General features: G+C 49.6%; 1 protein-coding gene across 2 annotated transcripts in view; it reads left to right on the top strand.

The window, feature by feature from the left end:
- Window positions 1-2,866: 2,866 nt before the first annotated feature.
- Window positions 2,867-25,195, top strand: part of CAPN5 (calpain 5) — a 54,430-nt gene continuing 32,101 nt past the window's right edge. The window contains exons 1-2 of one of the 2 annotated variants that reach the window (XM_038146640.1): window positions 2,867-2,987; window positions 20,884-21,060. In XM_038146640.1, coding sequence (XP_038002568.1) covers window positions 20,899-21,060 — 162 coding nt within the window. In that variant the 5' untranslated portion in view covers window positions 2,867-2,987; window positions 20,884-20,898. Of the gene's footprint in view, window positions 2,988-3,995; window positions 5,593-20,883; window positions 21,061-25,195 lie in introns of those variants that run through there. The other variant, XM_038146632.1, reaches the window with a different exon arrangement.

A 25,195-nucleotide genomic window follows, 5' to 3' on the forward strand; every position in this document is an offset into this window, starting at 1 on the left:
AGGTTGGATTTGGCTTGGACCAACCTGGTCTAGCAAAAGATGCTCCTGTCCACGGCAGGGGGGTGGTTATTACGTGATCTTTAAGGTCCCTTCCAACCCAAACCAATCTGTGGTTCTGTGAAGCACTCACGTAGGAGGCCAGAGCAATGCAGAGTAGGAAAGGTGTTAGAGTAAGTCCAGGTTTCTTCTCATTACGCAGTGCTGAGCAAAAGGCTGTTCACATGGCCATGAGACTGGGGACCTCAGCCCCATTTCCCATGCTTATGTCACCTGGTGTCACCTCTAAGAAGAAGAATTCAAGGAGGATTCAGGATAGAGGAGAAGACTAAATGCTTAAGCAGCCAGGTGCTGCTAGAGCTTGGTTTGTGATACCTGAGTTACCTTCTTTAGATACAATCCCAGATTACCTTTCCTCTGCTGATTTACCTCACTAAATTTTCAGAGAAAGGCCAGTCTCAGCATCTCTTAGGGCCACTGCTCCCATCCTGATCTCAGGTGCAGCATCAACCCTCTCCTCCACTACAAACCCCAATGCCACGATTTCATTCCTCTAATCAAGGAGCTCCTTGCTGTTTGCCTTCCACGCTGCTTTACTAGCAGACAGCCCAGCAGAGAGCAGCTTGATTTGTGACTGTGCAGAAGTGAGTGCTGATAAAGACAATTAATTAATGGTATGGATTTCCCAGCAGAGTTCTCAATTAGCATGAGCTGTTTGCCAGCCAGCCATGGAGCAGATCACAGCGCATGCGCACCCTGAACCGCGGCCGATGAATTCAGTGGGGCAGAGGGTGGCTTTCATCAGGCCTTATGGTTTCCACCTTGCATTGTCTGCAGAAACTGGGGAAAAAAGGGGTCTTTTCATGATGAACGGTTACAATACAGCTCTTTGGGTAGAGATGTCATTGCTGCCATTAGATACTTGGCTGTCGTTTTTGTGTTGCTCGCCTGGGCATGGTCACGCAGCAAGCTACAAAGTGAGGATCTTCTGGCTGCCAGGTTATTCCTACCCAGATTATGAAATGAATTTCCTACTTAAACTGGTCAGAGACTTTCTTGAGTTGGGCAAGTGCTAGAAGGTGATTGAGCCCAGCCATTAACCCAGCACTGCCAGTCCACCACTAAGTCACGTTCCTGGCAGTGCATGGTAGGGAGAATGGAACGGGAGGAGAGGCCTGACACTAGGCAGTCTTAAACTAGAAGGAAAAGGGTATTACAAGGTCCCATAATAGCAAGAAGATGCTGATGAAGTTCAAATGGGAAATGAAATGCAAGTATTAGTAGAATGAATATTCAGCTTCTGAACTGTCTGCCAAGGGAGGTGGTAAAATCTCAGGCAAGGGCCTGTCTGCGTGAGTGACCAAAGATATCCCCAAGTATCTCAGGTGCCTTCTGAGACCTCCTCCTCCCCCCTGCTAAGCACCTCCCCAGCCTCTGGCAAAGGTTTTTTTTGTGGAAGGAGCATTGCTGAGTTCAGCCTTGAGACAGGCTTTGAAAGGGGAAAGTCCCCCACACATCCTTTGTGGGGTTCCACAGGGTCTTGCTGAACATCACAACACTGCCTTTCAATAGCCTCAACTTCTCCAACGTGGTCAAGGGCAGCAATTTGGCTTCTCATCCAAGAGCTGCTTCTGCCAAAAATATGAGGAGTTGCTACAGTTTGCCTTTTTGTTACAACTCCTGGTCCTTTGGTCACGATGACCCTCATAAATAAAAGAGCTAATTAATGCCCATCTCCTCCCAATGGTGATTGACTATGACCTTGAGTGACCTTGCTTAATTTAACTTTCTCAACCAGCTATTTTTGACAGCAAATAATTTAACATCCTTGTGACCCCAGTCTTGCATCTCTCTTGCCAACTGGCTCTGCAGTTTAAATGAACAGCAATAAATAAATACATATCTGCAGAGGGACCTAAATGACTCCCATTACTGGAGCATCTGAAGGCCTGCTTAAATAAATCAAGTGAGTAGGAGATTATGCTGCAATCATGTGGAGAGGGAAAGGAGAGAATACATTACTGGTATTTCAGAGGCTGCAACACAGGGGTGAAAAACTTTGCAGAATTCAGAACAATGAGATTTAATTTAAAGTTCAGACAGACAACCAGAGGCTCATTTTCTGATGTCTGCAAAGAGGAGCAGTAGATTGCAACCTGATGGGATCACTCACCAGTGCTTAGAACTCTCCCCAGGCAGCTCCTGCCTTGGGGATGGGGCTGTTGGAGGTTGCTCCCTGTATCTCCATAGCTCAAAAGTGAGGATACATGCACTCACCGCCCACCCACAATTAGCTCACTTTTCTCACCCAAACGTGCCCTCGGGAGGGGAAAGCTGGCCTTGTAGGAGGAAGGGGCAGCAGAATTGAGCAGCTCTTCAACTCCCATTGCTTTGGGCAGGCAGGCACTCACTTATGAACCATCCCAGGATTAAATCTCACCTTGGGGATCCCCTGAATGAGAAGAAACAACAAATATTCCTGGGAGGAAGGAAAACCTCACTAAGTCATCTGCTTAGAAATCCCAGAGTGAATCATGATATTCTATTTGTTGGAGGAATTATTGGCTGCAGCCTTCCTCATTCACTTTGCCTTTTACCTTATTCCTACTTATTTTTGGGATCTGGTTTTAAAGCATCATTATTTCTGCCTTTCCCCTGCACAGCCTTCATGTCAGCCCTGTCACTGTGGCTTCATTTGCATGGCACTGAGGACATGTGAAGTGTTGTTATAAATCGTATTTACATAATTTTCCTTCCCCTGCTGAGGCTGAAATCGAAAATGCAACTAAGTTAATCAGGAAGATCTGGGCCTGCCACGAGTGCAGGCTGGGGCTCCATTTCCCTGTGGGGCAAGAGGAATGTCTGGGGACCCACTTGCTGCTTAAATGCGGTGGAAGAGCTTCTCCCTAATGTTTTCCAGCTTTTCTCTAGTGCTTTCCAGCCTGCTAACAAAATAAAAGCTAGGCTCCTGCTGTTGATTTGTCTCAAGGGTGAGTCCTTTTTCTCTTTTCATTTTTCCTCCTTTTAATCCTTTCATCTAGCTCTGCACAGCACCATTCATCACCCCTGTGGGTGACAAACTCCACCCTGTGCCCCTCTGTCCTCCTGTCCCCAGCAGTGAGATCCTCCCCTTCAGCAGTTTTGGGGTCAAATTGGTGAAACAGCTCAATAGGAAATTACTTTCTATTAAAGCAAGCCCATAGCAGCTAACTGGGCAAGAGGTACCTGTACTGGTGAGAGGAAGGATGGATGACCACATTAATTAATTTACACGGATGGAGTGTCTCTCATTTAAAACATGTCACAAATCAAAAGAGGCTCTATGCTCTCCTTGTCCTCCCAGGGGGCAGCAGCAGCACTTTCCATCCCTGCCCTAGTCTGCCTGGCAGCTGGTTTTAAGGCTATTAAGGGGATTCTGAGGTTGGAGACCTGTTTAGGGCCTATGTTCCCTCTTAAAAATCTTCATAGACTGAGGGTTTGTCTTTTATTTTGGTCTTTGCCTTTTGCTGCTGGAGTTTCCCACCATGGAGGGATGTTGGTTCAGCACTGCACATGGACTGACTTGAGACCTAAATACAGCAGGGGTTAGGGCTATTTTCTTGGATAATTTTAATGAGGGGACAGAACAGAGGTGTATGAAACACCTGGTTTTGAGCAGCCCTGAGATCTGTGGGAGAGAGACGAAAACAAGCAGAGAGAAGGAAAATGTTAGAACACAGCTTTTGCTGCCAAACAAAGCCTTTGTGGAACTACAGAGTTTTGGCTTCCCTATTCATTTAACTAATAAATGAATTGAAATAATTGTAGCACAAATACTGCGTGAATTGAATAAGTAATGAAATTACAAAACTAACAGGAAAATACCTTCATATGAAAAGCTCATGAGGGTTTCAGGTAATGAGAAACTGGAGGAAATGGCTGGTCCTAGAGGAGGTGAATCACTCATGTGATTCGTGGTGACCACAGCTGCAGGTGACACCTCGATGGGAACAGAAGCCTGTGCCTGGCCAATGCTGCTCTGGGCACGGCCTCCTTTCTAATTTTATCACCAAAATTTCACTGCATTACCGCTAATGTGGCAAGCAGATGTCCTTAAGCACTCACGCTGTCACTGGCAGGCAGCAGCTAACCCTGGTTTTTTAGCCCTTTTTTTTCGGGTTTTTTTTTTGTTGTCTAGAACAGTCTGTCCACCCATGATTTTAAAAGAGAGAAATTTATTCTTGTCACTTCCAAATATTTTCTTTAGTTGCTCTTTCCTTGCCATCTATTTTTGGCTTAAATTATGATCATCCACAAACACTACCAATAAGGTTTGTGTGTAAAGCCAGCACATCAGATCAGAGCTGCCCCTGACAGAGGGTCTGTAAAACCTCACTGGCTCCTTCCCACTGAGGGGGATGTGCTTTTGTGTGGCTCTTGTTTGGTTTTCCCCTCTTGAATGTCTTTTTGTGAGCTGGGAAAGGTTTCCACCAGTCTGGACACCTTGCTCCTCACCAGCCCCACGATACCTATTGTACATCGACCTACATGGATGTGCAGGTGGGCCAAGTGCATGCCCAGCCTTTGATCCCCCCTCTCCCTGTGCCTCAGCTTCCCTCTTACAAAAGGGGATTAACTTTGGTCTTGGGCTGAAAAACACATCTCCTCAACCTCTGTGACCATGTCCCATGCTATTCCTTACAGGGGATGTGCCCTTTGCACCCAAATCCTGCAACTCTCTGCTGCACCATCCATGGGTTATGTCCCAATGCCTCCCAGCTCCCTGGTGTCTCGGTGGCCCAGCTGGTGGTGGTGCATGGTGCTCCAGCTTGTCCAGTTCCCAGTGCCAGGGCAAGGCCCCAGGCAGCGCCAGTGGGACTTTGTCCTGCTATCCGGTGCCAGGGCAATGCTGGGCCAAGTGCCAGTGCCTGGAAGGTCCCGGTGGCTAGTGCCAGTGTCCAGGTATGCAGGTGCTGGTCCCAGTTCCAGCTCGCAGCTGGTGCTGCTGGTGTCAGGGTAGCCCAAGTTCCCCATTCCTATTCCCTGCCCCAAACGGTGCCAGCTCCTGTTCCCAATGATGGGCCCATTTCCTGGATGATCCCAGGTCCTGGTGCCCGGACTATGTTGGACCTGGATCCCGGTTCACCGGACTGGTCCCCAACTCCTGGACCAGCGCCAGCTGGCGCCGTTCCCATTTCCCACTACCGGGTGGTGCCAGTCCCCACTCCCAGTAGTGACCACAGTTCCCAGCAGTGGGGAGTGCCGGTTTCCGGTGCCGGTTCCCATTCCCAGTGAAAGTTCCCGGTGCCGGTTCGCTGTCCAGTTCCCGATCCCGTTCCCGATCCCGGTTTCCCATTCGCGATCTCAGTGCCGTTTCCCATTCCCGGTGCCGGTCCCCATTCCGGGTGCCATTCGCAGTACCGGCGGCCGGTTCCGCGGCGTGTCCCGGGCGCCGGTGCCGGTTCCGTTCGCGCTCGGAGCCCGGCGCGGTGCCGGGCGCAGGCGCGGTCCCTGCCCGCCCGTCGGGGCGGTGCTTGCGGGAGGCGAAGCGCTGCGGGCAGCGGCGCGCCCGGAGCGGCGGCACCGGCACCGGGCACCCGCGCCAGCCCCGGGCAGGTAAGGCGACCCCCGGCCCCGGGAGGGGGTGGCTCGTCCTTGCAGCCCCGCCGCTGCTCCCTCCGCGGGGGGACGGCTCCGCGCCCCGCCCGGGGGTCCCGCCGCGTCCTCGGGGGATGCTCGGGGGCACCTGTGGCTTTGGGAACCGGGTAGCAGCTGCATTCCGGGGTAGGGGGAGGCGTGTGTTTGTACGTGAGCGTGTGTGTGCGTAAAGGGTTTTTGGGGGAAAAAACCCGAAGCAGGCACCCTGCTCCTCCCCTGCGCGGAGTACGCTGCTGCCTTTGCCTTCAACAAGCGCTGGTGTGAACGCTGGTGTTTGGGGTTGCTGAAGTCGGGGTAGTGCATGCAGGAAAGTTGCATCTCGGATGGTTAAAACCCCACAACTGCCCCCTAGTTCAGCTTGTGGAGCCAGGCTGGACAGAAACTTTAAGCACTGAGGCCTGGGCGCTGGCTGGAGAGCAGCAGGATTTCTGCACTGAGAAAAAATCCTGAGGTTTCAGTATTGTTCTTTGTTCCATTTTTTTGGGACAAACGCAGGGGCTTTTAGAAAGTCTTCTGGAAAGTTAAGGCGAGAGAGAGCTCCTGCTCTCAAGAAAGGCTAACGCGCTGCTGGGGTGCAGGAGCCTGATGGCTTTTGGGGTTTCCAAGCAGAGCTATGAATCTGGATTTCCCAAATCCCAATCTTTCCTCCCTTCCCTGAAAAATGTTATTTTGAGCTTGAGACACCAGCTTGGTGCTTTCTAGCAGAGGGTGTCCCACTGGATGTGGCTTTGGTCTTCTATCCCTCACCTCCCACTCTGGTAGCTGCAGGTGAGCGTGGGCTGCACGCCTGGCTCTGCAAATCCAGCCTGTGTCATGCTTGGATGTATTACCAGTTATTTATCACCAGTTACCACTTCTGCCTGGATGCTGTGTTAGCTCTGAGCTTGGTGGGGAGTGCAGCCACAGCAAATGGAGCTGGAAGCAGAGCAGGGAGCTCAGTGCGTGGTGGAGAATGCTCTTAAATCCTCAGCTGCTTGTCTTCTGCATCCTGCAAGGACCATGCTGCAGGCTTTCCCCAGGGCACCTTTTATCTCCATCCCATCTCTTGTCTTCGAGGGATCCACCTGCCAGGGTCAGCCTGGGTTCCAAGTGTGTTACACCAGAGGGAAGGCAACACAGGGTCCCTGGAGCTGCATCTCTCACCCCTTGCTCTGCACCTGGAGAGTGGGTAGCCCAAGGTGCAGGGATCCTGGCTTGCCCTGCTGCTCAGGGTAGCAGTGGATTGAGGAGGAACAAATTTTGGCATACAGGTGAGAGCAGGAGTCACCTGTTGGCAGCATCCTTGGGGCAGCAAGGACTAGGGCAGGGGAAAAGCAGAAGAGTCAGGCATGGATGGAGGTGCAGAGCCTGATGCGAGTGCTCACCACTTACTCCTGCTCAGTGCAACATATTGCTACAGGCACATCTGTCCTGTGAGTTCCATTTCCCCCTGCTCTTCCCAGGAACATCAGCTGCCTCCTGCTTATTTAAGCAATTCTTTCATGTGAATCACCTGGGACTCAGCTCCAGCTCGTGACCCAGGCAGTGGGGTTGTAAAACCCAAGAGGGAGTGAGAGATGCTCTTTCAGAAACTGTTTTTATATCCTTAGGAGTGGGATATGAGGTCTGAACCCCTCCTGCAATGGGTGCATGTGTACAGGTGCTGCTGCATGCGTGGGGGCTGGCTCGCTCGGTGGCTGGTGCTTGCCAGCAGCCATGTGCCAGAACTGGTTGGGAAAAACTTTCTTGTTGGCACCAGAATTAAGGATCAAGTCATGAGCAAAAGGAAAAGCAGGTTTTGAGGAAGCCAGCAGGGCTTGCTCTAGCAGGCTCTGCTCACAGTAGAAATCAAGTCCCTTTGTCATGTTGTAAGGACACCATGATGACACGCAGAAGGAATAATGCCATCTGCAAAGCAGTGACACATGAAATAGGGGCAAAGTGACGTGACCAAGGCACTCGGGTTTGTGTGGCAGACTCAAGTCCACCCTGCTCCATGTCATCAGCACCCCAGTCCCTGTATGAAAGGACTTAGGTGTGGCTTTGACATGGCCACAAGCCCAGGAAAATCCCTGCCCAGCTGCTGTGTCCACCGTGGCGTTTTCTGTTCAAGGGAGCTTTCAGCTGGTGATGGACAACTACCATGGGTATTCTCAAGCCTCTGAGGTGGAGGGAGATGGAAACCCAGAGCTATTACTGAAGGGGACTGATCTGTAACTGTGCTCTCATTTTTGGGGAAAGGAGATGCTCCAGGTCTCCTTCACCTGGATGTGCTGGCAGTTTACACAGTGCATGTGGGAGTATGTCGGTGGAGAAGATTTCTGCCGGGGGGGGCGGCTGGGGGAGGTGACAAAGGGCACTGCTGGACAGATTAAGCCCACGCAGCAGAGCTTAAATCTGCTTAAAGCCTTTAAGGGAGGATCTCAGCTCATTCTCATTTTTCATGCTGAGATCCGCCTGTGAGACCAAGCTGAGAGGTGGATGAGGTGCCCAGCCAAAGGGCAACAGCTGACCTCAGTCTATGGGGCTGTCCCCTAAGTTGTATACCAGCCTGAACAGTGGGGCACGCTGTGTCAGGACTTTGTGCTATGTTTAGAGATTGAATCATATTGAGATGGCTGAGACTGGGGGCTCAGGGCTGCTTTGGTGGTGGATGGCCCCGGGAGCATTGCAAAAAAGCAAAGGGAAACAGGCAAAGGGTGTTTGTGGGACATGGGTACGGAAGAGTTAATGTGGAAGGACCAGGCTCTTCGATCTGGTGCTTGAGAGGGATTAACTCAGCCTGGAGCAGGTGCAGGGAAAAGGGCTCTGAAGCTGCTCAGAGGGATGGAGAGCTATTATACGAGGCTATAAAAGCCAAGCCCAGTGAAACAAAGGCAGAGAGAGGATGTGCTTGCTGACTCCAAATATATCCAAGGGGTGAACTCCAGGCAGGCAGGCAGGCAGAAGAGCGATTTAAACTGAGGGCAGTGTTGGTGCTGGGGTGTGAATTCATTCAGTTTGGCTTAGGAGCCTTGTCTAGATGTTCTGCAACTGTGTCACATCAGAGGAGGGTAGGAGAGTGTGAATTAGAGCACATCACCTCTCTTGCAAGGTGCTTGGCTGTGATATAAGGAGGTCTTAGCATTTGTCAGTGTAGGAGGCCAGGACTCTGTGGTCCAGACACCCTGTCCTGGTGAAGGGCTGTGTTAGCCAAGCAAATCTCACCATCTTCCTGATGTGGGACCAGACCAGCCATGAAGCAGATGATGCCCAGCTGAGATAGTTTTTTGTCTTTGATTATGCCTCAGAAAAAAGAATCCATCTCTCCCTTTCCTGGTTGCCGTGCGGATTAATAACAAAGCACCCATGCTTTAAAAAAGGCTTTGGCTCTGATCCCAAGAGGAATTCAGACAGTATTCGTGCTGGGGTATGATGATGATACGAAGAACGCGTGCATCCTCTAAATCTGCTCATGCTTGTGCATTAATTATTGGATATTTTTGGCTGTCCAGAGATGCCAAGATTCTTCTCCTAATGCTTTCTACAAGCAGGGCAGCATCAGGTTAATATAGAGAGAAGGAGAAGGATGCAGCTGTGCCTTGAAGGCTGGGATCAGGCGCTCTCTCTCTTCCTCCTCGCTAATCTCCAGAGTTGTCAAGTCCTTTCTCTGCAGATGTCCAAAGGCGAAACCCCTTCCACAGAGAAGCCTCCTCAGCCCACCCAGAGGTGTTTGTCGTCCTCTGCTCGTGCCATGGTAGTGCGGGGCACACTTGGGCACCATTTACTTACTTACATCTTCATGCCTTCACCTTCCCCTGCTCTTGTGAGGGGCTGTGGGGCACAAAGCCTCGGCAGTGGGCTTGTGCTGACCTGCTCCGGGCCAGACGGTGCTCCTGCATCTCCCAGCCCCGCGGGCAGTGTCACGGGTGGGGAATGAGGGGTGGCGATTACTCCACTCTGCTCGCTTCCAGTTGATTACCCAGGGAGAAAGGGCCAGGCTCTGGGCACTGCAGAAAATGGACACAGACCCAGTGGCTTCATGGAAGCTGTGTTTTTCACCAGTCGAGCATCTGTCTGGCTGCATTAACCCTTTACCTGCTCTGAGCTGTCCCTTTCACACCATGGAGAATTTTCATCCATAGCTTATTCCTACTAAATTTGCTTGCACTGTAGGAGGCACCCTTTCAGCATAGGGGTGACTTCTTGTGTCGTGGAGGGAAATAGGAATAGTTGCCATTGAGTTTTTCCCCTTCTCTGGGAAAAAAAATCCTTTCTGCTCCACTCTGTGGCCAAGGAGACTTCACAGTTTTTGCTTTTCTGCGTGATGCATTGGTTTTTCAGCCAATATTGCAGATCCTCATGCTTTGGGGATCTTTCCGGACTGGAGATGTGACAGATGATACCCCTGCAAAGCCGTGCTGGGAGCCCGCGGGGTTTGCAGCATCTAGGTCAGAGCCTGGCTCCTCTGGGCCTGGTCCAGCCCTTCAGAGGGGCTGGACGGAGCTCCTAAGCCCCTGCCTGCAGCTTTTGTGTCCCAGTTCAATAACACTTTGATGCATCTTGCCTTAAAATACTCTTCTGGCAGAGAAAAGCTCTCCCCGCCCCTTGGTTTGCCCTTGTGCAGAAATGACCAGTTTTAGTCATTCCACCATCCATCTGAGCATCAGCTCTGTTCCTTCCTGTCCTGTGACTTCCATCCATTGGGAACGAAGGTTAAAGGGAGAGGGGACTATAAAGCATCCCAACCACCTTAAGTCTGCCCCATGCTGGGAGGCTGGAAACCTTAATGTGAAGCTCTGAAATTATTTGTGAGCGAGGGCTCCTTCTCCGTACCATGCAGGGACTTCCCCAGCTTATCACAGCCCCCAGCAGAAGACAGATGTGTTGGAAAGACCAGGAGAGGCCATGATGACAGTCAGAGGGCTGGAGCCCCTCCACTGTGAAAACAGGCTGAGGGAGTTGGAATTGTTCAGCCTGGAGAAGAGAATGGTTCAAGGAGACCTTAGAGCACATTCCAGAACATAAAGGGGCTGCAAGAGAGCTGAGGCTTTTTACAAGGGCATGGGGAGATGGGACAAGGGGGAATGGCTTCAAACTGAGAGAGAGCAGGTTTAGATTAGATGGTAGGAAGAAATTCTTTCCTGTGAGGCTGTTGAGGCACTGGCACAGGTCACTCAGTAAAGCTGTGGATGCCCCATCCTCGGCAGTGTTCAAGGCCAGGTTTGATGGGGCTTTGAGCAACCTGATCTAGTGAAAAATGTCTCATGACAGAGGGATTGGAACTAGATCATCTGTAAGGTCTTTTCCAACCCAAACCATTCTGTGGTTCCATGATTCTATGAAATTTTCTCCTTGCCTGGCTACAGCTCATCCTTACATGGGGAAGACTGCAGCCCTGGTTGACTCCTTCAAGGTTTATCCCATGACCTAGACATAGCAAATGGGGCTGTAGCAGACCAAGGCAGGGCCATGCTTTTCCCATCAGGAAGGGTACCTAGAATATTGCTTCCTATGTAGCTACAGCATGACAGGCGGCAGCAGCAAGGTCTCTCTGATCTCCTGGTGAAAAGGGCAAAGATGCAGCTCTGCTCCTGCATTACCTTCCTTTAAACCATGATGTACCGTGTTTTTGTGCTTGTTGCTGGAGTGTTTTTGTTACATCTCCAAATAATCCATACAGTGATTTCTCTGGGCAACAAAAGGCATCTGTCCCTTGCAGCAAGCACCCTCTGTCCCAGTTTTTGTCACATTTACACTGGTTTCAGCTCCCCTGACTCCATGGTTCAGGGTGCAGGTGGCTTTGGGTGACTCCATCCCTTCACAGCCCCTCCTGGGCTGTTCCACCATTTCCTCCTGTCCTGCATAGAGACGAAGGATGCATGTCTGTTTGTCTCTCTGGGTTTGGGGTTCATTTGTTTTATATTTTCTGAGGCACACCCTGCTAATCAAAAGCTTTCTGTGAAATGTTTGCAGGCTTGTTGCTCCCAAATCCTTGAAGAGCTGGTCGTACCAGTTGTCTGAGCATGTGTAAATCCTGTGAGAATTGCTTAGGGGTGATTAAGGGAGGTGATTTCTCTGCTGAGCAAAGGGAAGCTTTGATTTGATAAAAGCTGCAGCTGCAAACTCTACTTTTTCAGAGCCAGACTACCATTGCTGCATGAGTGCAGGAAGGGGATGGTGGCCACTGGCTGCCTGCCCAGCAAGTGTTGCCTTTGGATCCTGGCAGGTCTTCATGCAGGAGCAGGAGAGTGTGTTAGATTTATTGCATCTAACACAGGGCTGTGTCAGGGTCCTGTCCCATGCAGGGGAGTGAAACTCCTGCCTGTGTCACAGGGTCCATCTCACACATGCTCCGAGACTCGCTGCTCCAGCTCAGAGCTGCTGCAACATCAGAGTGTCTAAAGAGCAAGGGTTTGCGGCAGGGAGAGTGTCTGGGAGAGGAGGAGGGGGCTTAGTCCTGATCCCAGAGAGCTGTGCTCAGCCCTCACTCTGCTGCTTGCTGCTCAGCATGGGTTAGGAACATGCTCTGAGCCTCCTCCTGAAGAAAAGCCAGGCTGTGCAGAGAATCCAGACAGACCTCAGAGCAGTGGTGGGCATTTTTGTTTGGGTGAGAGCAGGGTGATGGATCTGGCTGCCAGCCATGGTGGCAGGAGCAAGCACGAGCCTTGCTGGGCTGCAACAAAGCAATAGGTCTTCATAAGAGGAGGAATCCTCATCTGAAAAGTGAGAGGTGTGCCTGTCCATGGCAGAAGGTGTTGGACTTCATGGCCTTTAAGATCCCTTCCCACCCAAACCATTCCATTGCTCTAAGATCTGGAACACAGAGTGGTTGCAGTGCCCAGCATTGTGACCTGTATCCATCTCCCTGAAGGTGGGGAGGAAACTTATGTCCAGTCTCTGCCAGGAGAAAGCAGCAGCCTTTCTGCTCCAAGGGTTGTATGGCAAACTCTTACCTCTGTGTTTAGAGAAGGGCAGCACTGTTAAAATGAAGGAATAGTGGGGGGAAAAGCTGACTGAAGGTTGGGGGAGTTGTGGCATCCAAGGCAGAAACAGTGTGAAGAGCTCAAATTAAGACAGTGGGAACTTACATTCAGACCTTTCAGCTTGTAAGAACTGAGTGGATCCAGTAACAAGGATTTCTAATAAATCTCACAGATTTGAGGTGGTCCAATCTGCCTAAGAGAGACCTGTACAAAAGCAGTAGTACTATCAGTTGCTGCGAGCCTTTAAATATTACTTTCGTGCTCATGATGATTTAGAATAGTCACAGAAAGAAAAATTCATTGAGGACAGAGAGGGAAAACGAGGTAAAATTAAAACCAGCAGATTTTGCTGGTCAATCCTGAAAGTCTTACAGACAAGGAGAATGTTCTTATCAGTCAGTACCCAGGTGTGGTCTGATATTTGCTGTTGTGACTTTGGAATTTATAGGATGTGAGTTTTGGGAAGTGACTGGCAAGTGGGTTGAGGGCCTATCAAAGAGAAAACTGAGCAGGGAGGACCCAAGTCTGAAGTGGACTTTGTGCCTTCTTGGACCTTTTCACAGAGTGCCTGGGTGCTTTTACTCATGTTTGAGTCAGGCAAAGAGAAAATCCTGAAATGGTTTATTAGCAAAAGCTGGGAGTATTGGCCAAGGATTGAGACCTGACTTGAGACCAGCATCTGTAGGACTGGGGCAAAACCTGTGGTGTGGAGCTTATTGTCAGAAGCATTTGGGGTACCCCCATCATCTGGAATTGCAGGAGATGTTCCTATCCTGCTTGAAGTGGAGCAGCTCAAAGGATGCATTTCTGGAGTGGCCAGTGGCCTCTCAAGAGGAGACCTGGAGGACTTGGTTGTACCTCTGGGCCTCTGTGGGGATGGAGTTTTGGGCTCTGCCTGCAGCAAGGAAGAAAGGTGATGGAGAGAGGAGAAACCCTTTGCCTTGGGGATGGTGTTGTTATGGAGTCACAGAATGGTTTGGGTTAGAAGGGTCCTTGAAGACCATCTCATTGCAGAACTCTGCCATGAGCAGGGACACATCCCACATGCCCCATCCATCCTCTCCTTGAACTCTCCCAGAGAGAGGGCGTGCTATGACGTGGTCAGGGCTGAAGCTGCAGGAAGGGTGCTCTGGATCAGCCAGAAGGACAAACATCACAGCTAGCCTGGGAGGAATGATCTTGAAGGATCCAGCTGCCTCTCCTCACTCTCCTACAGAATAGCTGCAGCCCCGTTATCTCTTCTGCTCTTCCTGAACTCACCGTTTGAAGTTCAATTGCTTTAATCATCCCAGAGGCTTCGGAAGCTATTGAAGGCAGAGCATTTGCATGGAGACGTGCTGCATTTTATCTGCACTAATGATGAGTTTTCTGGACGGATTTTCCAGTTTCTCAACCTCTTAAATAAACACCTCTGTCACCCATAATGCCCAAGAAAAAGACTCACATGGCTACATCAAGCAATGCCCTGTTACTCTTCCGTCCTAGTCCTTCTCTCTTTCCATTTCATAAACGTACAGGCCTGCCTTTGGACCATATTTTTTTTCTCAGCTGGCAAGGAAACCGGTGTGAGTGTATTGATGTGGTGCAAGGTTCCCAGTGGAGTCAGTGTGACTGGATTTAAAAGGGGCAGGTCTAGCTGTTCAATTAGAAATGCTGAATTAATAATAAAAACACGTTCTCAATCCAAACCTGCAAAGACAGCATCCTCTTCTCTTCTCTCCTCTTGTGGTGATCAAAATGGATGCTGGGAAGGGCACAGCATCTCTGTAACCTCATGGTGTGCGTGATTTGTGTTCAACATGATCCTCATGTGGGGTGACAGCCCTCCTGGGCTAGGCAGGAGCCATGTGTCTGGATGGCCATCGGTGCAGGTGGCTCGATTCTGTGTGTGTGAGTCTGCTCTTTCTAGGTTGTATTTTTCCAGGGCCTGAAAACCTGCTCTGCGTGAGCAGTGTCATGTGCTGGAGAAGGTTCCTGCCTTCTCCTGCACAAAGGTGTTTCTTTGGAAGCTGCAGTGGCTGCTGAGTGAGCTTGGGAGTGCTTTGGTGTTGCTGGCTCTGTGCTGCTCCTTACAATTATTAACCAGGGTCAGGGTGTGCTGAGCCATGAGGAGTTAGTGAAGTCATGGCTGTCTCCAGGGACTTGGCATTGGCCAAGCCTATTAATTCACCTTTTGTTACTTGTCCTGCAACTCCTGGTGATCACCAAGGGTTTTTAACCCCGTTGTGGCCTGGGAAACAAAGCTAACATCACCCAATCAGTAGTGCTGGGTGAGGAACCAAACAGCATGTGGAAGGTACCCAAAACTTAGCTTCTGCATTCTCCCTGAACCACAAGTGGATTGGGCTGAGCTGGACCCTGAGTGGTGAATATATTCAGCACATCTCTGCTTTCCCTCAGGCTCCCTGGTGGCATGTTACTGCCTTGCTCTTTCCGCTGCTTTTGGGTCTGTCTTTCTGCCACCACCTTTTGCTGTTGTTTCATTCTTCTCCCTGCTATTCCTGCATCCCCCCAGCCTCCTGCATTTTCTGATCCAGTGGGAAAGACTGCCAGCAGCTTTGCTTTGAGCTTGTTACTCGTTCCTGTGTCAGGATGCCTTCAGAAGTGTGTCCTGGTCCCATCTGACCTTAGAGTTTTTGCTGAGGAAGGGCCGGTGTGGCTGGTGCCACAGCCCCTTTTGTGTGCAGAGCTCTAGCCGGGCAGAGCTGGAGCCAGCACAGGGTTATGAGTGTGTGGGGCTGCCTCTTCTCCTGCAGCTCCAACATCTGACTGCGTTTGCAAACGGTGACTCATAGCTGCAAGGAATGAGGAACTCCCCAGTCAAAGGCCTCTGTCCCAGTGTGAGTCATCCAAGCAGAAAGGGAGCTCCTGGTCAGCACACCCGGCTGGCTCTTAAAGGAGATGGGTGTTCAAGGATGCCCAGCCCCCCCTGTTAACCCTGGCCTTCCCAGGAAGAAAATATCCCAATCCATGCATGCAGACCTGCTGACTGGCTGTGTCTCTCCCTGTGCTGTCATCTTGCTGTTAAGCAAAAAGGAGTGATGTTCTAGTGGAAAAAAATCCAGAGGAAATAAGGCAAGTATGATAAAGATCACTGTGCATTGCCGGAAACAGCCTCCAAATGTGACATCTTATCTCCAGTTGATTTTGTGCAGATGCTGACAGCCAGGCGTGTTTTGGTGATACGGAGTCACTTGCAGCAGCTTTCTGCCAGGATGTGTGGCCCTGCCCTTTCCCTGGCCCCGGTGCAAATGCACTTTTTAATGAAAAATTGCTCTTGATTCTTACAACTGTAGAATGGTTTGGGTTGGAAGTGCCCTAAAGACCTTCCAGTCCCGATCCTCTGCCATGGACAAGGACACCCTCCACTAGACCAGGGTGCTCAGAGCCCCATCCAACCTGGCCTTGAACACTTCCAGGGATTGGGCAGCCACAGCTTCTCTGGGCAACCTGTGCCAGTGCCTCACCACCTTCACAGGGAAGAATTTCTTCCTCATATCAAATCTAAACCTACTCCCTTTCAGTTTAAAGCCATTCCAGATTGTCCTATCACTACATGCCCTTGTCAAAAGGACATTTTTTTTTGAGTTTATTTTCAGTAATAGCCAGCTGTTAGACAACAACTTCCTTTGCAGGTCTTGGAGTGCTTTGCAGAAGGGACCAGGATCTCTGCAGAGTGATGCTTTTTCCTGCTTCATGGAGGAGGAGGATTCATCAGGGAGCATTTGCTCTACTTCTATGCTCGCAAAAAGCCAGAGGGTATACTCACTTAGAACAAACAGCCCATATCCCCATCAGGATGTTTTTTGGGGCTAAATCCACCACGCTGAGTTTCTGAAGGGGAGCAACTAGTCCCTGTGGTTGCCCATGCAAAATTAACCCTCAGGCTGAAAGGTGCCGGGTTAAGGTGTCCTGATTTGGATGCCATCTGTGCTGTAGCAAATCACTGATTAAAATCAGAGCTTGATATAAACATAATTAAGAGTGAAAATTATTATTTCACCTTTAGCTCTTAAATGAGAACAGAGATATGACCTGATGAAGAAAAGAGATAAAGGCCAGAAGGGGACAATCAGTGCTCTGTTCTTCAACAGTTTTGTTTCAGCAAGTAACCACTGTAAATGTTCAGTAATTTGCATTTTGGCTAAAGCAGCTGCTCTGTGAAAATGTCCAACTGTGCTCAAAAACATCTGGACACGAGCTACCTGTAACTTCCCATGGGAATTAGCTTCCCTGGTTAACCACAGTCAATTTGAGAAGAAATTATGTCATTTTCTAATTCCCATCAGTGCGGTTTCAGCTTCCCCTCCTTGTGGACATTGCTAATGCAGGATGCTGCGCTGTGCTGCTGGCTCTGGGCCATGCCATTTGGGGTCCAAAGCAAAACTAGGTGCATGTGCACAGCTGGGAGTGGGAAAGGGCTTTGGGAATGGCACAGGCACTGGCACAGGTTGTCCAGAGGAGCTGTGTGAGGAAGGTTATAACTAGAGGATCTTGAAGGTCCCTTCCAACCCAAACCATTCTATGATTCTAGGATGACTTGAGGCTTTTTTGTTCATGGTTGGCTTAGAGCTGTTGGCCAGGAGGTGTGGAGTGCAACTGCTTCTTCTTCTTCTCTGGGCCTTGGAGAAACAGTGTGTAAAGCTCTCTTTGCATCAACAGCTGGACTTTTGTGCTGGTAGGTGAGAGGATAACCCTGGTGTTGCCACATGTTTGTCAATAGAAACATCCAAGGAGGCTGTAAAAAATTATTTAAATAACATATTTATAAAAAATCCGCCTGCTGCTCTGAACATGCCACTACTGAGCCCCATAACATTGCACCTGCTTGAGGGTTGTGCAACCACATGCCTGGCTCCTGCTTCGTCTTCTCCTTGGCTGATCCTGTGCTTTTACAATGTGATATCAAAGCCCTCTCCTCTTTAGTGGGAATGGAGCTGAAGGGCAGCAGATCCTGTCCTTTGGAACAAAGTGTTTTTTCTGACCTGGAGGCAGGCAGCTGTAGGATCTACAAGCAAGGAGGCTTTGCTCCTGGTCAGGCTGCAGCCTTGCATATCACAGGCTTGGTGAGCCCATGCCAGCCACCTCTGAGCTGGAAGGCAAGGAGAGGAAGATGTTTGGAGAGGAGGAGGGAAGAGCCTTTCAGCAGGTATTTGGTTCTGGCCAATACAAACACTTTCAGTCCTTCTCCCTGTTGCAGTTCTCAGAGCCATGACTGTTACCAGCTGGCAGGAGCTGGAGCATCTGGATGATGCTGGAGGTGAAAAGGGGAGTCCACAGCACTCCTGAGTCATAAGTCTGGCTCAGTCTTCCAAAAAAGTGGTTTTTTTGTTTAACTCCTTCATGGCAGGATGGACCACTGACTATAAAAATTCATGCTCGGAGTGGTGAGTGCAGATTCCCCTCTCCCTCACAGGCAAACACATGCATATGCAAGTGTAGAGTTGCTGATTCAAATCAGGCATGAAAACACCCAGTTCTTAAGCTCCTGGAGCATCTGAGCTTGGTCCAAGAAGGCAAAGAATAATTAGACAGTCTTTGGGCATTTTAATGTGGCAGAGGTGAAGTTCAGCCTGGTAAGCATGAAATGCTGCAAATTAGAGACAGTAATGAATTTTAACACTGCCCTGAGAACATTCCCTCTGCCCCTTCCTTTTAATTATTTTGCAAGGTGTTTTTTTATTATTTGTTTGTTTTTCTAAATGATCCTGAACAGTGTCCCTTCCCCTTCTGCTTGGCATTTCCTTTGCAACTCAAATCCATCTACAGGCTGTCATGTGAGAGTAGCCCTGCAGCGAGGACAGATGGCTGGCAAGGTGACAGTCACTGTAGGGTGGGATAGCAGGGCAAATTTCAGGCAAATCTGGGCATCAGAAAGGCTGGAACTCCTTGGCTGAGATGACTGCCATCCTGTTCTCATGGGGATGGACATTGCACAGGGTGCCTTCTGAAAGTCAGTGTTGCAGGGATCACTGGAAAGCACAGCTCCAAGCTGCAGGGTGTAGCAGTAATTTTATGAATGAGCAGCCAAGTGCCAGCCCTTGGCCACGGTACAGGCTGCAGAGAAGCATCCAGCATCTCCTACATCAAACCCAAAACTCCTGCCTTTAACTTGAGCATGGCTTTTAGAAAGGCACCAGACCTCCCTCCTCCCCTCCTTTCCAGGCTCCCTTCCGAATCTTGCTGGTTCTTTCTGCACAATCTCCCATGGAAATATTCTCTCGTGTCTCTCAGCCCAGTTCATGCACCAGTCCATGCAATTTATCTTGCATGTCAGCTAATAGCATCTTCCTTCTCTCTCAGCCTGTTATATTCCTGCAGAAGGCAGTTGCCAACCATCCTTTCCCAGCACTGCTGCTTTCCCCATGTCTCTCTGTAGCTATTGAGTGCTATTACTGTGAAAGTCTTGGCCTCACTGTCGCTCAAAAGCAGCTTGTTCAGTGCTAGGATGTCCCCATGACCTCCCTGGGTAAATCTCCCTTATTTTTCACCCCTTCCTCTGCTGGAGATCTGAAGGCCCGTACCTTCCCTGGCCCTCTTAGTAGGGTGGATTGGACTACTGGATGCATTCCCTGACTGGTCAGTGAGGCTGTTAGCCTTTCCACAAGGAGTAAATTTGGTGTGTTATTCAGTGTTTTATATCAGGCCATTTATTTTTAAGGCTTTTCTGAGGGCAGGTGATGCACTTGGGCCTCTTTGTATCATCTGGGATGCTACAGAGCATCTGGTGCTGATGGGAGGGAGAAAATCCTCATGAGCTGCTTTTGCAGTTCCTCCTCAGTAGCACAGACCTGTGGAGCAGCCAGCAAGGGGATTATTTTGGTTTCACTTAAGCTCTGAGTGATGAGCACTTGTGCTGCTAATCAAGCTGATAAATGTTGTCAATTAAGACCTGTGCTTTGCTCTTCAGCTTTCCATAAGTGAAGTGTTTTTGTCTCTCCCAGAGGAGAGAAGGCTGGCTGGGTGGGCAATGCTCCTGGAGCATCAGAATGGGCATTAGTTTAGCTCTCAGACACCTACTTTCCTTCTGCTAATCCTAGTGGTTCATTAACAAGGGATGTCACGCTGCTGCTTAAATTGGTGCCAGCCATCAGTGATCATATAATCCTTGGGATTTTGGGTGTTTACAAATTAGCTGCTTCTGATTAGCTATTATCGTAACTTCATTATCCCACCACGTGTTGTGATACCACAGCAAGCATATGGTTTATATATGAATTACTAGGAGGGATGAGAGGTCAGTTTGCTGGATGCACCACCCACTGGATGAAGCACCCTTAGTTTTACCATGTTGGAGACTAAAGCTGGGATTATGTCACTTTGGAGCGTGCTTTAGTGGTGGGCTTGGTGTCGCTGGGTTAACAATTGGCAAAGGTGACCTTAGAGGTCCTTGTTGACCTGAATGAATCCATGCTTCCATGGTTATGTGGCACACACATTCCCATTTCTTTAGGAAACCACACTAGATATTTTCAGTCTGAGGTCACCAATGGCCAGCTTTTGAAAAAGGACATCCCATTCTGGGGAGAGATAAGGATTGTAGATGGCTGTTATAAATAAATACAGAGAAACTTTAGGAAAGGAGTTCTGGAAGAAGTCTGTGATTAGGTAGTGGGGAACTATGCAGAGCACCCCTTTTCCTTGTGCCTGAGCAAAGGGGTTGGTACCCAGTGACCAAAAGGCAGGGGTGGTGGAGCAGTGATGGAGAGGTGCTGATTTCTCTCTGGGGGGCATTTGAGCAATGGTTTCCTGCTGTTGTCTGGATTGCTAAATGCACATCTCTGCCCTGGAAGCAAGACGCTTGTCAGGAAAGAATAATTAATCCAGAAACATGAAGTGCTCTGCCAGGAGACCATTTTTTTAATTAAAACCCGATCTGATAAAGTCTGCTGAGAAATTGGTGTCTCCGACAAAATCATGAAGTGCACAGTTTTGTGAGTTGAGGCTCCATGGTGGGGGTGCTCTGGGTAGGGCTCAGCCCCCACAGCTCTGCACGCCCATCTTGCAGGGGTGTCTTTTCCTACTTTGCCTCTGAGGGCTGTGTTTTTCCCAAATGAGTTACAAATTTGCTGAGAAGCAGAGCACCAATTATTATCTACTGCTATGCCTGGTTTGGTGTGGTTTGGCCACCTTGGGGTATAAATGGAAGTCCCAACCCCAATGGATCAAAAAGGTACACTTGGGCTCAGAGGTGGTTGTCTTCAGCCACGATGTCTTGGTGCTGCCACTCAGATGCTGCAGAGGAGGGTTGAGTGTCCGTGGCCAGACCGTTCCCCGTCTCATTGCTGCTCTGCCTGTCCTCCAGAGCCGGTTGGGAAGGATGTTTTCCTCAGTGAAGCCGTACGAGAACCAGCGCTACGCCTCTCTGAAGAAGGAGTGCCAGCGGCGGAAGCAGCTCTTTGAGGACCCGCTTTTCCCCGCCAACGACGACTCGCTCTTCTACAAGTCAAGGATTCAGGGCATCCAGTGGAAGCGACCCAAAGTAAGTGCACCCATCCCCTTGCCCCTCAACACTGCTTTCTACCATCTCTGCTCTCAGGCGTCCCTAAAAATGCACAGTGCGCCCTTCACCGGGGCTGTCAAGCCCCAGTCAACACCTCCTCTCCCCAACAGCATTTATTTACCCAGTCCTGATATTGTGAGCCTCTAGGGTGCCAGGAAGACCTTCTGCACTCAGGTCCAAGCTTCTCTGCATCCAGTGAGGTCCAGGGGCAAAGGAGGCTTTTCTGTGACTCAGTTTCCCCATGCATAAACCAGGGAGATGGTTTGCAGCTGCATTGGTGTTTTGTACTCCTGTAAGGCTGGTGGGTCCAGCAAGGCAGAATGTTATCTCTGATTCACAGAATGGTTTGAGTTGGAAGGGACCTTAAAGAACTAGTTCCAACCCTCCTGCCAAGGGCAGGGACACCTTCCACTAGAATACTCTCGGTAGTCCATTTAGAAAGGGAAAAGAAGATAAGGTTTGGGTAGGTGAGGTGGTTTTGGGATCTTTGGGGAAGAAGGTGGTTGTACCCATCCTTCCTCTTCTGTACAAAAACCTTATCCTCTGCTTCTCCTCCATGCTGCTGTGTTTGTCATGAAGGCAGGTTGCAGGAGGCTGGGGATGACATTGCCTGTCCCCAGCATTGTCAGTTCCTCTTCAGTCCTCAGTGCCAGCCCAAAGGATACACATCAGGACCTGAGGGCACTATGGGGAATTTGTATGTCTTGTTATGGCTGTCTGCTTGGAGTTGCCCATGAGTGCAGTGCTCTGACTGCCATAAAGCACAAGGAGTCCCAGGTAGCAGTGATAATTGTGGTTGGGGAGTGGCAGTATCCCAGCATCTCACACACCTGGGTTTCCTTCCTTCCCTGTGGGGAGTAGCAGCCCTCTCTGCCCAGCCTGTGGTTTTCCACACGTGACTTGATGGCATTTGAGTGATGTAGGGTTGCCTGAGCTGCCGTCATCCTCTTCGCCCCCGCTGACAGCCCAGAAAATCAGCTGGCCTTCCACAAGACAGTGCTGTGTCTGTCTGGGTGAGGGCAGTCTGGAGCAGGGTGCACAAAAGGCTTTGTGTGAAGGGAGAGATGGAGCTGAACTGACTCTTGTTGTGTGGCCAGAAGAGCTGAGGCCCCCAGCATCCTACTGGGCTCCTTGTGGGAGGAGACCTCACTTCCCTCTGCTCTGCTTTTGTTTCTTCCACTCCAGCTCTGCCTGGACACTGGATTTGTGCAAAGCTCTGTGTGTATTTCAGTTTATTCCCCTTGTCTGCTGGAAGGAAAAGAGGCTTTGTGCACAGCTGCCTTCTGAAGACAGGGCCGACCATGGTTTGGTCTCACTGTGGGGGCCAATGTGAACACACCGTGCACATCCCATTTATACAGCAGGCAGGTGATAACTGAGACTTTCTAAACAACTTTCTCTGGACTAAAAGGTGGGAATGTATTTGAGACCCCCTTGCTGATTTGCAGTCAGGTCACACACATTACTTCATCCCCTCTGTCTAAAGACAGAGAGTGGGATCCCTTTGTAGAGGGACGAAGATTGCTTGTGTTCTGCTGAGCATCTCAGAGCTTTTCTCCATCTGCTTTTCTGCCTTTCATCTCACTTGCAGCTCTTGGTGTTCAGGCAGGTATTATCCTCTTGCTGCCTTGCTCTGTAGAGCATGAGTTCTTTCTAAGAAAGCTTTCTGAACCTCATCTGCAGGGTGTCATGCTCACCTAGTTCAGACCCATCCCGGCTGAAACACGGAGTGAATTCAAACTTTTTCCAGCCACCCAGCTCTGCAGTTTCATAGGTTCATAGAACAGTTTGGGTAGGAGGGGACCCTTAAAGCAATTAGCACAGAATGTTGAATCAGGATTCTTTCTAGCATGGGCTCTCAGTGGGAATGGAGGCTGGAAGTGGGTCCCATGTGCCAGCAAGGTCCTGTGGCTTAACAAGACACAGAGGTGGTCCTTGTTTTGCTGCCTCTGCATCACATAAAGGGAATTTTGCCAGTAGTTTGGGTGCCAGGAGGAATACATGCTGAGCAGTGGCAGACTCATGATGCCCCTGTCTGGTAGGATTGTTTGATCAGACCTACTCAGCTGCCTTGACCACAGAATCACCATTTAAAAAAGAATATGAGCTCACACCTGCCCTGTTTGCTGATGAAGTTTCGAGAAACCTCTTTCTCAAAAGCATTTCTCTATGTTCTTTCTCTCAATTGTTCATTTCAGCAAAAGTAACTCAATTTCACAGGGAGAATTGCTTTGTGCCAGCAGAAAATGCAAAATGACATTTTTAGTTGCTGGACCTGATTCTGCCTGAATTCATACTGGCTTTCTAAGGGAGGGAGCCCAAGAAAAAATCCCAGCATCTTCTGCAAGAAAGCAATCACTATCAGCTTTTTCAAGTTAATGCAGGATTTGGTAGAGTCCAAAATGTCCATGAAGCTTAAATCAACTGTTCTGCTTGTGTGCTATTGAATGGCATGGTGCAGTTATTAAACCACAGAAACATCTTGTTTCTATTGCAATCAGCAAATCTTAGGCAATCACAGTTAAATCTCTTTCAGAAAAAAAGCAAGTAGTGATACTCCCAGCTTTTGACAGATGCTGTTTTGGGGATTTCCTTACCAAGAAATGGAGTCCCTAGTCTCAGGGATACTGTTTACAGGGAAGGGATGGTGTACACACTCTTTTATCTCTCAGAGCCATGGCCATGGGTTGTTTTGGAGTGTTTGAGCTAAAACTGTGATGAAACATAAGAGCTCATTGTGTCTCTAGCTTTGCTATGAGAACAGAGTGGGTGGAGAATGGAAATAAAAGCTGTCCACTATTAAAAACAACCACTTTCTTTCTCAGAAAAGTTGTCATTTGTGATCTACAGAAAGAAATCAGACATAGGAGATAAATTGTACCCTGAGAAGCTGTAGCTACCCCATCCCTGGAGTGTTCAAGGCCAGGTTGGATGGGCTTTGAGCAATGTGGTCTAATAGAAGGTGTTCCTTGCCACAGCAGGGCAGTCAGAGCTAGGTGATCTTGAAGGTCCTTCTGAATGAAAACCATTCTGAGATTTTTCAGATAAAGCACTTGCATGTGAAAAGCAACCACAGTGAACTCACTGGAGTGCTGGGAATGTGCTTTGGCAAAGGCAGGATCTTATTTCCTCATACTTTCATAGTGCTAGTATGGATCTAAATAGTCTGTCCTCCGTGTGTTCATCTCTACCTTCCCAGTTCTTCCAGCATCCTCTCTGTTCCTCCATGCACTCCCAAAGCTTGAGGATGCTTTGGCAAAAAAACCCAAACAAAACAACAAAACCCGCAATCTCTGCAGCTCTTTCCCTTTTGTTTGAGGTTTTTCTGGGCAGAGAGGAAAGGGAGAGGATGAGGAGCAGCTCTGGTCCCTTCCCTGGTCAGGCTGTTTTGCTTCAACTTCCTCCTGCATCCGGCACTGCAGCCTTTCCTGGAACAGGCTCAGCCTTATTATTTCCAGCAGGGTGTCCTCCCTCCCTCCCTGCTTTCCTTGGCCTCCAGCCCTGCTCTGGATGCCAGATCTTTGCAGAGGGAGCAGCTGTTTGAGCCCTCTAATCGTGTTTTGGCTCCGGTGGTTGTTTGCTGGACGCCTTCGTGATGCGGCCCGGGAAGCCAGAAAGCCAATTACGGGAGTGCTTCGGAGGGAGGGAAACCACAGCATCAGCCTGAGCAGGGAAGGGGGTCCTGGAGAGCCCTGTTTAGTGAATCCACTTAAAAACAAAGCTGGCTGCTCATTGCCTTGCCAAAGCAGATTTTGGAGATCACTCAGGCAGCATCAGCGGCCCCTTTTGGCAGCAGCACTCAGCTGTTGCATTAGAATTTAAACAGAACTTTTGAGCTTAGCCCAAATCCCAGCACCTTGCTTGAAACTTCTTTCCCTTGTGCTCTGTATGCTGCTGTGCAAAGGAGAGGGAAATGTGTATCCAGCAAGCAGTACCACTCCCAGTGGAAATCTGAGCCTGATCCTCAAGCTCTGAGTTTTGCCCTCCCTTTTTGGGACAGGAGTGCTGGCAGCGCACCTTGGAAGCGAGAGATTTGGTCTGTGCTTTGGGTGAGCTGGTCTGGATGGTTGGGAGGTGGGTAAATAAGAAGGGGTGGCACAAAGATGAGTAGAAG

This window comes from Motacilla alba, chromosome 1 (assembly GCF_015832195.1).
Source record: "Motacilla alba alba isolate MOTALB_02 chromosome 1, Motacilla_alba_V1.0_pri, whole genome shotgun sequence".
Lineage (NCBI taxonomy): Eukaryota > Metazoa > Chordata > Aves > Passeriformes > Motacillidae > Motacilla > Motacilla alba.